Source organism: Varroa jacobsoni, unplaced genomic scaffold (genome assembly GCF_002532875.2).
Source record: "Varroa jacobsoni isolate VJ856 unplaced genomic scaffold, vjacob_1.0 contig00584, whole genome shotgun sequence".
NCBI classification, from domain to species: domain Eukaryota; kingdom Metazoa; phylum Arthropoda; class Arachnida; order Mesostigmata; family Varroidae; genus Varroa; species Varroa jacobsoni.
In genome coordinates, this window is record NW_019214494.1 from 74,881 (window position 1) to 88,607 (window position 13,727).

At 38.3% G+C, this 13,727-nt stretch overlaps 1 protein-coding gene across 1 annotated transcript in view; it reads right to left on the minus strand.

Moving 5' to 3' along the window:
- The window catches only part of LOC111271410 (glutamate receptor 2), a 113,626-nt gene that overhangs the window by 52,539 nt on the left and 47,360 nt on the right, over positions 1 to 13,727 (minus strand). The window contains exon 3 of the mRNA XM_022852160.2: positions 1,353 to 1,601. Within this exon, the coding sequence (XP_022707895.1) occupies positions 1,353 to 1,601 (249 nt within the window). The remainder of the gene's footprint in view (positions 1 to 1,352; positions 1,602 to 13,727) is intronic.

The window sequence follows — 13,727 nt, forward strand, 5'->3', positions numbered from 1 at the left end:
TATCTTTCTGTGTGTGAGCGCGCGTGTAATGATACACTGTCGATACATCTACCCCTTCTTCCATTACCTTGCTTCCTGCCAACCCGCAGCCAGCGGCGATTTTGAGACTTGTGCCCCTTACATAACCGGTTGGGTGCCGCTTGTGCCTTCACCCTGGCAGACACTAAAGAAGAGGGGAAGTTTGTTTTCTATGCGGAAGAAAGCGCGCAAGCAGGTAATAAGGATGATATGGTCGGACAGTATGGGGCAGGCCTCGAGGAGCAGGGAGCGCAGAAAGGATGCAAAGATGGTCCAGCCATAGCGTTGCCACAGTAAAGGTAAATAGGTACCAAATGTTTACTTGTGGGCCCACATGCATTGCTCAGTAACTTAGGGAAAGGCGGTGGATCTTATAAAACTCATTAGGTGGCCATAAATAATGAGGCATCATATCATTTAGACAGGATATTTGAATAGTGCACATCGTCACGTTTTCGAGCAATCTTGTTTAATACATACTCTTTATAATTAGTGCATCGGCACACTGGTTTTAGCAAGCAGTACTAGTTACGACATTGCTTGTTAATGCTCAGAATCACAATCCTACATAAGATACTCGTCAGAAGTACGCTCCAGGTCATTGCAGCACTTCAGTTGATCACTGACAGATCAGTTAGCGACACGTGTTTCACTAACATGTAGCAAATCTGCTTCGACCTCATTTGAGCACGTTAATATCGAAAAGAGAAGTTTGTCTCTAAATGCTTGACAAAAAATCATATTCTTTAAGGTTCCTATAAAGATCTGATTCCTCAAAAAGGTTTAAGTGATGACCGTGAACTGCGTACTTATACGTTCTCATGTAAAATTAGCATTGTCACTAGCCCAAAGAACAACGGCATCATCGAGAAAATAAGGGAAATTGAATTTCTGTTTGGCTTCACATTAAAAACGATTTCTAATATAAGATAAATATGTGTAGCTTGTAACATGTCCAATATTACGCGGAGACAGCATCTCGTGCGCCAAAAGTATAGGCAAGTAAATCTTAAGGATAGTCTCAGTGTTGAAGCCAGATTGGTCTATCTGTTTGCAGAAGGCGTACGCACGTGAGAAACAATTTAACGAGGACTCTTCTTGTCTTTTTATCGATTTTTTAGGCGTTTTTTAATGAGTTACAGTAACAATTGTGTACTACTTATGCGTCGATCGGGAAATTTCAATAATGCGTTCGCGAAAGTTAATAATATATAAAATATTTAATTTATATATTACTTTTTAACTTTTTAAGCTTTAAGGATTTTATCGCAGTTTGAACTGAAACGGCCACTTTCAGTTAGAGACTTGTGCCAGTTAACTAAGAGCATTCTTACCGGCGTCAGAATCGTAGATGTAGACGATTTGTTTCCATCGATAATGCTGTATGAGGTCAAGAATCGCTTTTAGATAGTCAGGCCGCATTGAAATACCGTACCTTGCCGGCCGGAGCCTGGTGTGATACGGAAATGACGGACTAACAATAGGAATTTGAAATGTATTTGAATAGGACACCAGCGTCTCGTAAGATGAAGCCGTTGTCGTGGCGACCATGGCGAAAGTTCCGTTCTTCAGGATGGAGCAAACTAAAAACAAATCAAAATGAAGTAGTCAAATCTTTAGTGTTCAAACATTACATGTTTAGGTATAATACATATAATGGTAACTAACATGAGCTTTATAAATTTCACACAAACTGCAACTACTTAATAACGATAAGGTTTCAGTCTTGTGTCTGTTGTGTGGCTAACAGAATAAACGGTATTTATGTACAAACTGTGTACACGAATACTGTGAAACAACGAGCTTTTTGAGAATTAACGCCCTTCACTCAACTCAGAACTTTCTTGTCTGCTCCTCATCGAGTACGATACACTATCAAAGGAATCCTATAAATAATGGTTTACCTCAAATGTGGTGAAACAATTGCTCCAATTGGGTAACAGAATAATTACTAAGCGACTAATTTAGGACTTTTGTTAAGATGATTTTAGTGGTGCGATTGAGAAACATAGAATAGAACAATATATATAAACTGGGAGACAGTGTAGAAATAGGCACATACAAGCACACAAGCGTTAAAGTCGTTAGAGATAGCCCTAGACGTCATTTTTGGTTCTTTGGTGAACAGGTGTGTGTCAGGAAGAAGGCATGCTAGCTTCCTCATGCAGTGCAATAAAGCCCTTCAAAAACTTAGATTTAAATCAATTCAACTGGTCCAGATTCACTGAGATTAAAAAGTCGGAAGGACAGCCGGAAGGAGACAATAGTCCTTAATTGTTGACAGCATTCTCATCATCATCAGAACTACAGCTTTCTTGGACAAACTTTTTTACAGTAATAGGCAGCCGCCGTTGTATCTATAACGCAATAGCCCCAAGTCGGGGCAGTTGCTCATATATATAAGAAACTATGAGGATGTCTTGTTTCAGCGCCGTATTGCCCATTGAGTTTAAACTCAAGCTTAGGCTTAGGTCCAGCTGTGATCACAGAGGCAATACGTTAATAGGAAAAAGCGAGTAACCAATGAAGCGAATGTAAAAGTATAACAAGATCAATTATAGTTTAAAGTATACACGTTTCCAACTGGTAACTGCGGAGCTAAGCCCACGGGTAAGTTTTTGTTATTAGCAAGATCTACGTTGGCTATTCTCAAACATACCCACTTTTATAACACCTTGCCGTTTCTCTAGGTATTATGTAGAGTTGGACAGAAGTGTCTAGTTTATTCTAATATCCCCGCGATATAAAATAGTACTTTTATTGTCACGTAGGTCAATCCACACCTAATTTATACTATACATGCAAAAGCAGTGTCAGCCAAATGTCCTCCTAGAGACCGCTTGCGCAATTAATTCCGTTTCGCGTAATGCTGCGTAGTTCATTATTAACTCCACGAAGCATCTTGCTGGGTACATTGTTTTGCATTGTTTTTAACGTTGCTCTGTATACAGCGTCCTGTACATTAAACCCCACGGGAATCAGATCATAGGACCGAGACCTGATGACATTGCCGCGCAACAGGATCCTAAGAACGTCGTTTCAAGCAGATTGTTTTCCACGAAGTGCCGCAAGTCGCCTCGTGTTGTTGAAACGAAAGCTTGCATCCTGGTCGCTGACCGTGACGTCCTGTCGACATCGTTAAATTGGCACCTATGCTACTCATTCATTTGTTCTGTTCATTCTCTTCCCAGCCTAATTTTCTTTACAGGCGAATGAGTTTCTTCTTGGTCAATTAGCTTTATCCGCCAACGAGAAATGTGGTCTACATGACATTTGCGGAGTGTCACCGCAGTGGACTCTCTATTTCGATACAAACCTTGCTCTGAATTGTGACTTTTTTTGTCGCAAACAACACGCACCATTGTGCCTGTCGCTCGAATGCATGTTGGCCTTCGGTGATTTACAAACACGACAGAGACAGATAGAATCGACCTTAAGTTTGAAATGAACTTAGTTTTCCCAATAGATATATTCATTTGCTGTATATTAATATGCAAAATGTATCCAAGGTTATGGTCAATCCTTAAGGTGAGAGACCATCAATAGGCGATATTCATTTAAGCCTACAAATTAAAGTCTAATGCCAGAAATCTTTTTCGAAAGTGTATGGCTACAAGAGAGGTGTTGCACCGTCTGCTGAAAAGGCCCGCTGCCTAATGGTAAAAACCTGCTGTTTCCTTCAACGCGGTTTTCTAACACAGTAACTCAGTGGGGCGACAATAATAGGTAGTATGAAGTCAAGCAATGAAGTTATATTTGTATATTTAACTTTATGGAATGCTTTAAAATTTTCCTTCATGATCCGAGAACTAATTTATCAATGTTTTAAGTTAGAATTTTGCTTTTCGGTTGGTATTACTTGAACACCAATAGAACCCCAAAATGGTAAGACATCCTAGTTTGAGCACCTTAACAGAATTTCAAAAACTAATCCACCTTTAACTAGCTTATCTGGTAAGATCAAAACAAAAGCTTAAAATAACGATCTTCAATCGTCACATACAGTTGATACCGACGAAGAAGAAACATGTTCGCGGAAATATCGAGACCTCTTTCGAATCTACCATACCCTGAAGCCCTGAATTCAGTCTATTTGTTTTTTTGGTGCACGTGCCTAATATAGCACAAGGATAGGGGATTATTCGATTAGCCTATAGGAGAAACACTGCTTGACCGCTGTGATCGTCCTATTTTGAAACCTACAGAAAAAAAAAACAATGATTGTAGTTTATCAAACTTTTTTTTCACTGTTTCCTGAGTTTTTGTTGGTGGAAAGAATCTCCATTAAAATAATTCTCATCCGCTGGAAAGGCCACAATCATCAAAAACATATACTACCCCATTGTCTTTAGTACCAAGGTCTCAGGTGATTAACGATTGCTGTTTTGAACATTTATTATTATAATATTATGAGGCAATTTAATGGAGAAACTATATAGCTTCTCAATTCGCTAAAATAGCCTCTAAAGTCAAAAAACATTGTTACCATGTACAACTGAGGCTTATTTAGGGATTTTTCTAGCCTCGCTAATGTTGAGGTGGTGAAGCCAAATCCTTATGCAGATACTCATAAGTCTCTGATCATAATGAGAAACTGTTAAACAATTTTAGTTTAAACTTGAAAAATCAAATGTGCTAATATAAAGGATAGAGCCCGAGATTGAAATACTTCACATATTTCTAACCGTCCGCTTTGATTTACTTGATAGAAGTCGGTTATTTTCGATGGCACTACTGTGCTTCTCGTTACAAAATAGCACACGAGGAACCTTTGCCCTTTTCCATTGGTCTCCGAACCCCTCATAACATTTTGTCAGGTGACAAATAAACCTTTATTCGATTTGTCCTGCTCATTATAATTGAACATCCATCCGACGAGAATTGGATGCCGCCACAGGCCATTTGTTAACCCATAGCGTAACCGGATATTTTCATGCTTCGAGGTTAGCCTGCGAAGATAAAATTCGGTCGTAGAAGATTACGTTGCAGAAAACGTGTACATAAAACACAACATTATCGTAGAAGCAATTATCATAAAGGTCTCTATGATTGAAGAATTTTTGATGGTTGCAGTTTCTCTTGCTCAAAAGCTCTTAAGAACGGCTGGTAACAACGAATTCTCTATCGCCTGACGGGGAAATCTCATACCGAACTATGAGTAGTCTCTGCGTCCTTTACTATTATATTATAGAAAATAGAAACGTTAATCTATTTAAGACGTGCACATATATGTTGTGATCGGAATTTATATCTTAATAAGTTGTATTATAATTTGTATATATAATATACATATAATTTGTATGATCTTTTTTTGAGTGCATGAGGGATCATCTGGACGCGTGTGTGTATCTTAAAAAAAACTAAGTATCAAAAAACAAATGACATTCACTTAGTTAAACAATGTAGGCAATACAACTGCTCGTTTTTAGGCAGGGACATCATCCGACGCTCCTTCAACTCTTAAAAATCGTCCAAACCCTGACTAGATTTCGTACTAAGTTGTGGGCCGTAGTTCACGAAGGTTATTTGTTTCACTCGAACAATCAATCGTTCTATAAAGTATGCACGAGCGAGGAGCAGAGAAGAGCAGGGAATAGGATCGTAAATCGAGCGGTCATGAAGCGTCCTTAAATATGATCCAATGCACTATACCGGCGCAATGTGATGTTTTTTGCCATGACTTCTTCTATTTGTTTTGAGAATATTAATTTTAGAAAAATATGAAATGTACTTAAATTATATTTTGCCATTATTTGGATGCTATTGAACATATTAACTATGTTATATATAAAGATATTAACTATATCTTTGGTTAACGAAAAAATAAATCTTTTTTATTCATAGCTTAAGTGTAACTACCTGATTAATTCGTTTTTGTTTCGTTTTCAAAACTGCAAAAACCTCGAAATCACAGGGTTAAATTATTTTTTGGCACGCTAACAGTATTCGTAAAAAGCATATCTATTCATCATCATAACACAAGCTGCTAATTGTTTCACTTGATTCCAATAACTGTTCAAAGCTTCTGTAAGTTTTAATGTTCCACTTTTTTACTCTGGAATAAAAGATACATATATAGAAAAAAAAAACCTACATATCCTACTAAAATAAGTTAAAGTTTGCGTTGAATAGGTAACTGTTGATTTGTAATACTTTTGTTCGACCTTCCCCTACTCTAAAGGAGCCTTGGTCATTTTTTCGAACAACTTTTTAGAGAGAGAAGAAAACCAAATAGAGTGGCATTCGTACTATCCCCGCCATTTTTATCATCCTCATGATACAATGTAGCAATTTCCATATTAATATTAATGCTGTTCTTTATACTACTAGTATTACTAATTGTTACTAGCAAGAGGACACAATCTTTCTTCTTCAGGTCAGACATTTTGTAAAAAACATAACAAATCGTTATTTAGGAGGATTAGAATTTAATTAATCGTATAGGATTTCTTTGGAGCGAAAAACATTTTAAGATCGACGGCTTCGCGCAGGTCACTTATCGGTATTAACACAGTCAACTCTTAGAAACACCGCCTCACTCACTGGTTATGCGTACGAATTTTGCTCGATGCTGATGTAAAAACTGAGTGACGGACCGATGAAATGATCAGTGAATGAACCAGCCTCGTTTATCCAGCTTCGAGATGCCCGCCTCATGGAAACAACCCCAAACTTAGTCTTCCCTCCTTCTTGTTTGAAGGAATGACTTACGATCTACTGAAATGTATCGTATATGAAGTAAAGGTAAACACATATGTATCCGCATCTTGAAAAGGTCTAGTACAAAACTATACCTATGCACGGCACGCAATGGTCTTCGTGGAATAAGACCGCTCATGCATCGTTTGCAAAAACATATTTTTAGTTTCAGTTCCCGTCTTAGTAATAATATTTGACAACTTTTAAACAAACGTAAATTTTTCAATATTTTTAAGCGGTCAAAAATAGGTGTAATCTTAATTTAGTCTTTATTAAAGTGGCACTTGTATGCAGCCCCTTTCGAAAATGTATTCAGAGCTTCTTCGAGAAATTCCCTATCTTTGGTTCGGCGGATACGCGAAACAGTTCGATGTATAAATAGGAATAACAATTGGAAGAAAAAAAAATTTTTGATTGTGTGCTAGAGTTTGTTTTATATTCTTGCAGAAAATGACGGACTCATTGACATGGCATCATCACACTCAAACAGACAGGTTTAGATCGAGCTGTTCGCCTGTTTGTAGAAGTCTATCAAAGCTTGCTGCTTAATACTGTAAATTTTCATCGACATCAATAGTGTCTGTGTGTACCCTGGAAACTTTACACACAACGTATTCATTAAAGGACCCAGTGTATTTCTTTGAGGATACCTAGACGTCATAGTACTGCAACGGCATCAAACCTGGTTAAGAATTATTTAGTTTTTTTGTGAGCCGAACTACCTCTATGCCAAAGCGAAGAGGAAAGCAGATTTAAATCTGAGGCTCGTTGTACTTAGTTATCCAGTTTAATTGCAAACGGATTACAGACGAACTGCGCCTCCGAATGTACCAGCAGTTCTGTTTGAGCTATGATACAGAACGAGGTGAGTTATATCGGCTGTTCACTAAAGAGATCTACTTTCGGATCCTTCTTGTGAACCGAACATGCTACAATAGCCGTCCCAAAGGCTTCTGGTGCCCCTCCTTCCCACAGGACCTGTGTGAGCATTGACAATTCAAGCTTCTTCATCACGCTATCTTTCTGCGAATACATTTGCAGTTACTTTCAAAATTCCGTCTACTTGTTCCTTCGGAACGCGTTGTCCCCTCAAGCCTTCGCGATTTCCATTTCGAAAAAAGGTTGTTGTATTTTAGTTTTTACATTTATGTGGGCTCAATACGGTCCTGAAATTCACCAGATGTAAATAACAAAAAAGTTTTCACAGATTTCTTTATTAGACTTCATTTGGATTCAGGCAGTTCTCGAAAAATTATCTGGAATTTCATTGTAATGAGGTTTCCTTTCTCGGGCCAATCCTCCGCAAAACTATGTGAAGCACAGAAATCGAGTGAGACCTTTTCAGCTGGTTGATTGAGATCGACTGATATCATATTGCGGATCTGTAAATTTTTTCAAATCTTTGGAAAGCTTCTTCATGTTATTTAATGGTTCTTTAGTGGAGTTGTCAACGGTAGGTAGACCGATATCAACCGTATCGTTCTATCGGAGAATGAACTGTCACAGGCGACTAATCCAGATGTAGGGACAGGAGCCCTTACGCCGGCATATGGCTAACTTTTTTTTGACTAAAATTAACGTGTCTACCGGAAAAACATGCACGTACTTCAAAGTTATTCATATCACTTAATTCATTCGCTAGAGCCTGCATTATCCACAAGCCACGACGATTTTCTGCTTTTTAAATAGAGTTTAAGAACTTTGACCGTTCCGACTTTTACAAGAGAGCAGGCAGTCAGGCAAGCATAGCACTCCTGTGGTATTGATGTCCATTATGTGAGCGGAATCGAGCAGGTGGTCATCATGTGGACTCTGCTAGATAACACTATGAAGTTGTGTTGATGAAATAATTAGCACTGTTAACTTCACGTGCGTATATATACTATAACGTTCGCATCTTTATATTACTTTTCTGGTTCCTCAATTCCTTTCTCGTCTGATCTCTTTGTTTAAGCATCGTTGGCCTTACACGAGGCTTTTTCCTGTTTTACAAACCGATTTTTGTGAGCAGCTCCCCTGACGTCTTCGTCTCGTCGCTGTTGCATCTTTGTGGAAATCCCTTAAACAATATTTAAGCTTTTTTACTTTTAGGGAGGATTGTTCACAACAGACGATTAACAGCGGTGGTGGGGCAATCAGCTGGTTCCTCAATCACCCGTCTCATTACTTCAAGGGCTCTACTGAAACGAATTGCCGAATTTGCTTTAAACAATTTACAGGCTTTAGTGAGCTGCAATATAGATGAATCTAGCCGCTACAAAGAATACACTCTTCATTGTTAATCGTTGATCGGCCTTTTGTAGTTTATATCAACTGTATGCTCGCCGGCACGACGTACCGTTTTAAAATCATCTTCGTACTGAATCGTTTTATTCCGGTTTCTCCGACGTTTTATAACTAATTGGATCTTTCTAAGGTGTCCTCTAGAGCACTTCGTCGGATTTTTAGAACTGCAAGAATTTGGCCTAAAGTTATTTTGTTTACTTCGCTCCCGCAAAGCGCCAATGAGCACCTAGTGGAGCTATAGAAAGTAAACTACGTAGTTCGTTTTATCTCAATACCTGGATCTTCTGTTAGTTCTCATTTCATTCTGTTTAGCAGCCCTGTTTTTGAATACGTTGTTTAATGCGCCCTCATACTTTAAGCGGCCGACCGCGTAACTTGTTACTTACGTATGTTTTTTCTGGTGCTGAAGTTTTTTTAAAACTACCACATTTCACCACTACGAATAATTACTCACAATTAAATGTATGTAGAATCCTGTTTTCAGGCTCAGACAAGGGTTTTCTTCGTAGAGCCTCTGAAGGTATGCATAATGCATATTACCATCGAACGACATGCTAAAAAAGCGTAAAGCCCGCCCATTTTACCCCTTATATTTTATATACCCCTCATGTTACCCAGCCTTAAACCTTCGGTTTAGAGTGCATCACGTTTGTCGCCACGCTATAGGTTCTATCGGCAGTGTGTGCACGACGTTGCTGAGTGATGTAGAAATAAAATATGAACCAATATACACAGCTATCAAAATTAATTGTACGGTAAATACATCGTGTTAACACACAGTTAATCCTCTTGAGAGTTTAACACGAGTGACGCAATGAAGAACATCTTGTCCGCTGTTAATTGATTTCTACATGCCCGATCTGCGCGTCGAACAGTAACCAACATCGGTGATGACAACATGGACTAGTATTATGGAACTCTACCATTTTCGCCTTTTTATCATTATCTATTGGTGATTGAGAGACAATACAGATTTCTTAACAATGTTTCGCCAACATAGAAGCTAGAGGAAGTTTCTTTGTTTTTCTGGACTCAATCCTTTGAAACCCAATGCGCTGATCGGGTCTCACAGATTTCGAGTGAAGTCCGTTACTCTTGCCGCCACTATCACATGTCATTTTTGTGCTTTTATTTCGTTAATTTAATTTATACTTGCTTCTTTTTTCATATAAAAACAAACAGCACACAGTAAATAGTATTCATACGAAAAAGTACACGCTTACGAATTAATTCTGCTGAAACTTCCTAACCCCAATATTTTCACCAAGGACCTTGCTTATAGCGTGATGAGGGTAATTTCGAATATAGAAAGAGTGTATTTACGATATTTGCACCAGTCGAAATGAACTGATTTAAATACCTCGGATATGTACCGAAGAATGCAAGTTGGGTATTCCAAAATAGGTACACTTTCTACCAAGCAGGCCCTAGTGATTACTTTCCGATATCTCGAACAAAAGCTACCTTTGGAAGTGTTTGAAAACAAGAAATGGCATTTTCTGTGAATCCGTATTTAATGTTCCAATACGTGGCTTTCTATAGTCGGGATGTAAGCACGCAGGAAAATGGGCTTCATAATAAATTTTGACAAACTGTAAAAAAAAAAAAACGTACGCTCATCCTTGTGACAGTAATAATAATAATAATAATAATAGTTGAGAATAACAGTAAATATCGGGATCATTTATGAACTAGGCAAATATTTTGATGGGCGGATGTATTGGACCCGAAATAGAGCCCGTCTACGTGCCAATACGCGTCTAACAATAGTTAACAAAACATTTTTTAATGCGTGCGCGTGAAAGGAACCACTCAAAGCCAAGGCGCTACCGTATCACGCTTTTCGATCGTTGCTATCCACCACTAAAAGCTTAAAAACGTTTATCTATAAACAGGAGTACCAGGAGCGAAAACAACGACGTGGAGCTACAATAACCACTAATACCCAACGAACCCACAAATATGGGCATATAAATGTGGTCCCGAAAATGTTCTTATTATTGACCACATGAAATGCCTATTGATAGCAAAGAGTGATATCGATCATCGCTTGGACCCAATGTTGTTGTGAAATATTTTAGGATGTCAAATAAAATAGTATCAAGTGATGAAGCTTATTAATTTTTCACAGGGGTTCGCGATTTAAAAAAGTCTCTTATTTCTAGATGCACAGTGTACAGGTGCATGGCCTTATGCGTTTTGTGCACGGGAAGCACAGCGGCTACTTGAGCCAAGGTCTTCGTTAGTAAAAGAGTTGTATCCGATGTGAACCAGGGTACACGTTTCAGCGATTATTCCGAGATGTATAATAGCACTATACGGTTCCATCCACGGCTACCCGTAGTTCGCCTGGGGGAATCCGTGAATTATTCATACTGCCTTCTATATTATTATTTCGGCTACTATTCTACGAGGGCTAATTTCGAAGGTCCAATAATTTTATATTTAGGTTTAGACTATGTAGGCTATATGCAGCAGAGAGCTATTTGTTTAATTTTAAACCAAACAATAATTTTCTCTTGATTGCCATAAAGGAAGCACTTAGGTTGTCTTGGTCCAATAACACAACTCAATTTGCATATATTACGTGTAATATCAAACCTAAAAGATCATACTATGAGTTGAATCATAATTTGAACTCGGCTTCAAAGCCGCTTTAAGGTAGTTAGTGCAAACTTATGTTCTGGATCCTCTTAAAAGCGTAGAGAAACAAAAATCTGCAAAAAAAGAAGAGTCGCTCCTGCTTGAGTTGTATTTCTTCTCACGGTTATACAATTATTAGGAAACATTCTAAGAAGCCCTCTAACGATTGCTTAAGACTGTCCATCGTTAAAAGTTGGAACTGTAGAAGGGCATACCGTGGGTTCTGCATCACGGTGATGCAGCAGTCCATCAATACCCGTTTGCCTTATAGATCAACCCCTTAATTAGCTACACGTAGATTTATTTCTGTTCTCAGGTACAAAAAGCATCAAAGGAATTCATATGACAGTAGAAACCATTAAGATATTGAGAACGCGGCGTGACAGGATGCCAAAACTCCAAAGTTCAAAAATATTTTCGAGAGTGGAAAAGTGACATAACCAGGTTATATCTGAGAAAGACTACGTTATAAGATTACAGTAGACTGATTATAAATAAATTCTCCATTTTATAGGGTACCTATAGATCTAGCCTTAGATGTCAGGTGAAGAATTACATATCTACGACCGTGAGACGGACTCCTAGCATGTCTTGCAAGCATTATTTTGTCAGAATGCTCTTATGAAAGAAAATTAGGCAGTTACCTCTTCGGAAGTCGTCCTTACTCGTTTCAATCGTATGCTAGCGTAACACGTTCCTCTCTCCGTATGTATTCGTCGTATCTGAGTGTTATCTATGCGATAGTGGGCTGGCATGCGCAGTAACAGGGAACACAGTCACGCTTCGTCAGCGGTGATCGGTTCAGTTAATTCAAAAAGATCACATAAAAATTTCTTTTCAAAAAATCATGCCCTAGCATCGGCGGAAGTGAGAGTTGTAAGTACAAAAGGAATGAACTGTGCCAACAGCCTGAAACTGAAGACCCATTAGGAAATAAGCTTTAAGCTGACGTCATTGCCAACAATGTTAACTTATTCAAAACCGCATGTCAAAGCAGATAGCTTTCAAAATAACTTCGCATAGAAAACGAGATCACGGCACGTAGTTACCGAAAGGCTACCAAGCCGGTGAGTTTGTTGGAAACAGGTAGAGTCCTCCACAGGTACGTGACCCCTGCTGGCCTGCTTTTGATCTGTTTAGATACCTCTAAGAGGGCAGGGGTCACACCAGATGCAGGGAATCAGTGTATTGGGCAGATACTTCGGATCACTAACGTCTGCGTAGTTAAGACTGACTTCGAAAATAACGGATATCGACAGTCTACCTTAACATTACAAATTTACAACAACTGTACACGATACGAACATACGAAGAAGACCCCTGACTATTGACTTGATCTGTAACTGTCGAAAAGAGAATTAAAAGAATTTTATTGACATAAGTTCAGCTCAGAGATCTAAATAATATCTAGCAGATTCCGGTACTCTTAAAAAAAAAACTCCTAATTTGATGACCTGGCAACCATTATTTCTGGCCACATAAACAGTTTACAAAGGACAACGAGTGCGCTATGAAGGCAGAATGGAGAATACAGACCAGCAAAAAGTCAGCACTGTGTACGTATCGGCGTAGGTGCAAATATGCAGATGTATATTAGAGTGTAAATGGCAAATAGATATTGATACACTATAGAAAAAATTGATAAAGAAAACTAAATTTGTACAAGTTCCGTTGCCTTAATAAAAGCCTTCATTTCTTGCAGACTCGACAAAACTATATATTTATGGATTGGAGAGAGGGGATAATTTATTTGTTGTACTATATTATTAATTCTCTATGTCTTTTCTTTGTTAGCTTTAAAGCAAACCTCACATTTACTTCAAATTTATAAATAGAATTGCTAATTTGCCGTTGTCATATCTACCTAAACGTTTCAAATATGTTTAAAACGGCGATGTAAAGCCTAAAGCAAATACAAGCTGCAAAATGTTGGCTTTTGACTATAATGCATTTAAAGATAATTAATCAAATTTTATGAGCTGACCTCTATTGACCTTTGCTGATAGTAGTCAGAGGAGTGTATAAGGGTTAAAAACATGACATGCTAACATTAGAGAAGGTACATAAAACCAAAACACTTT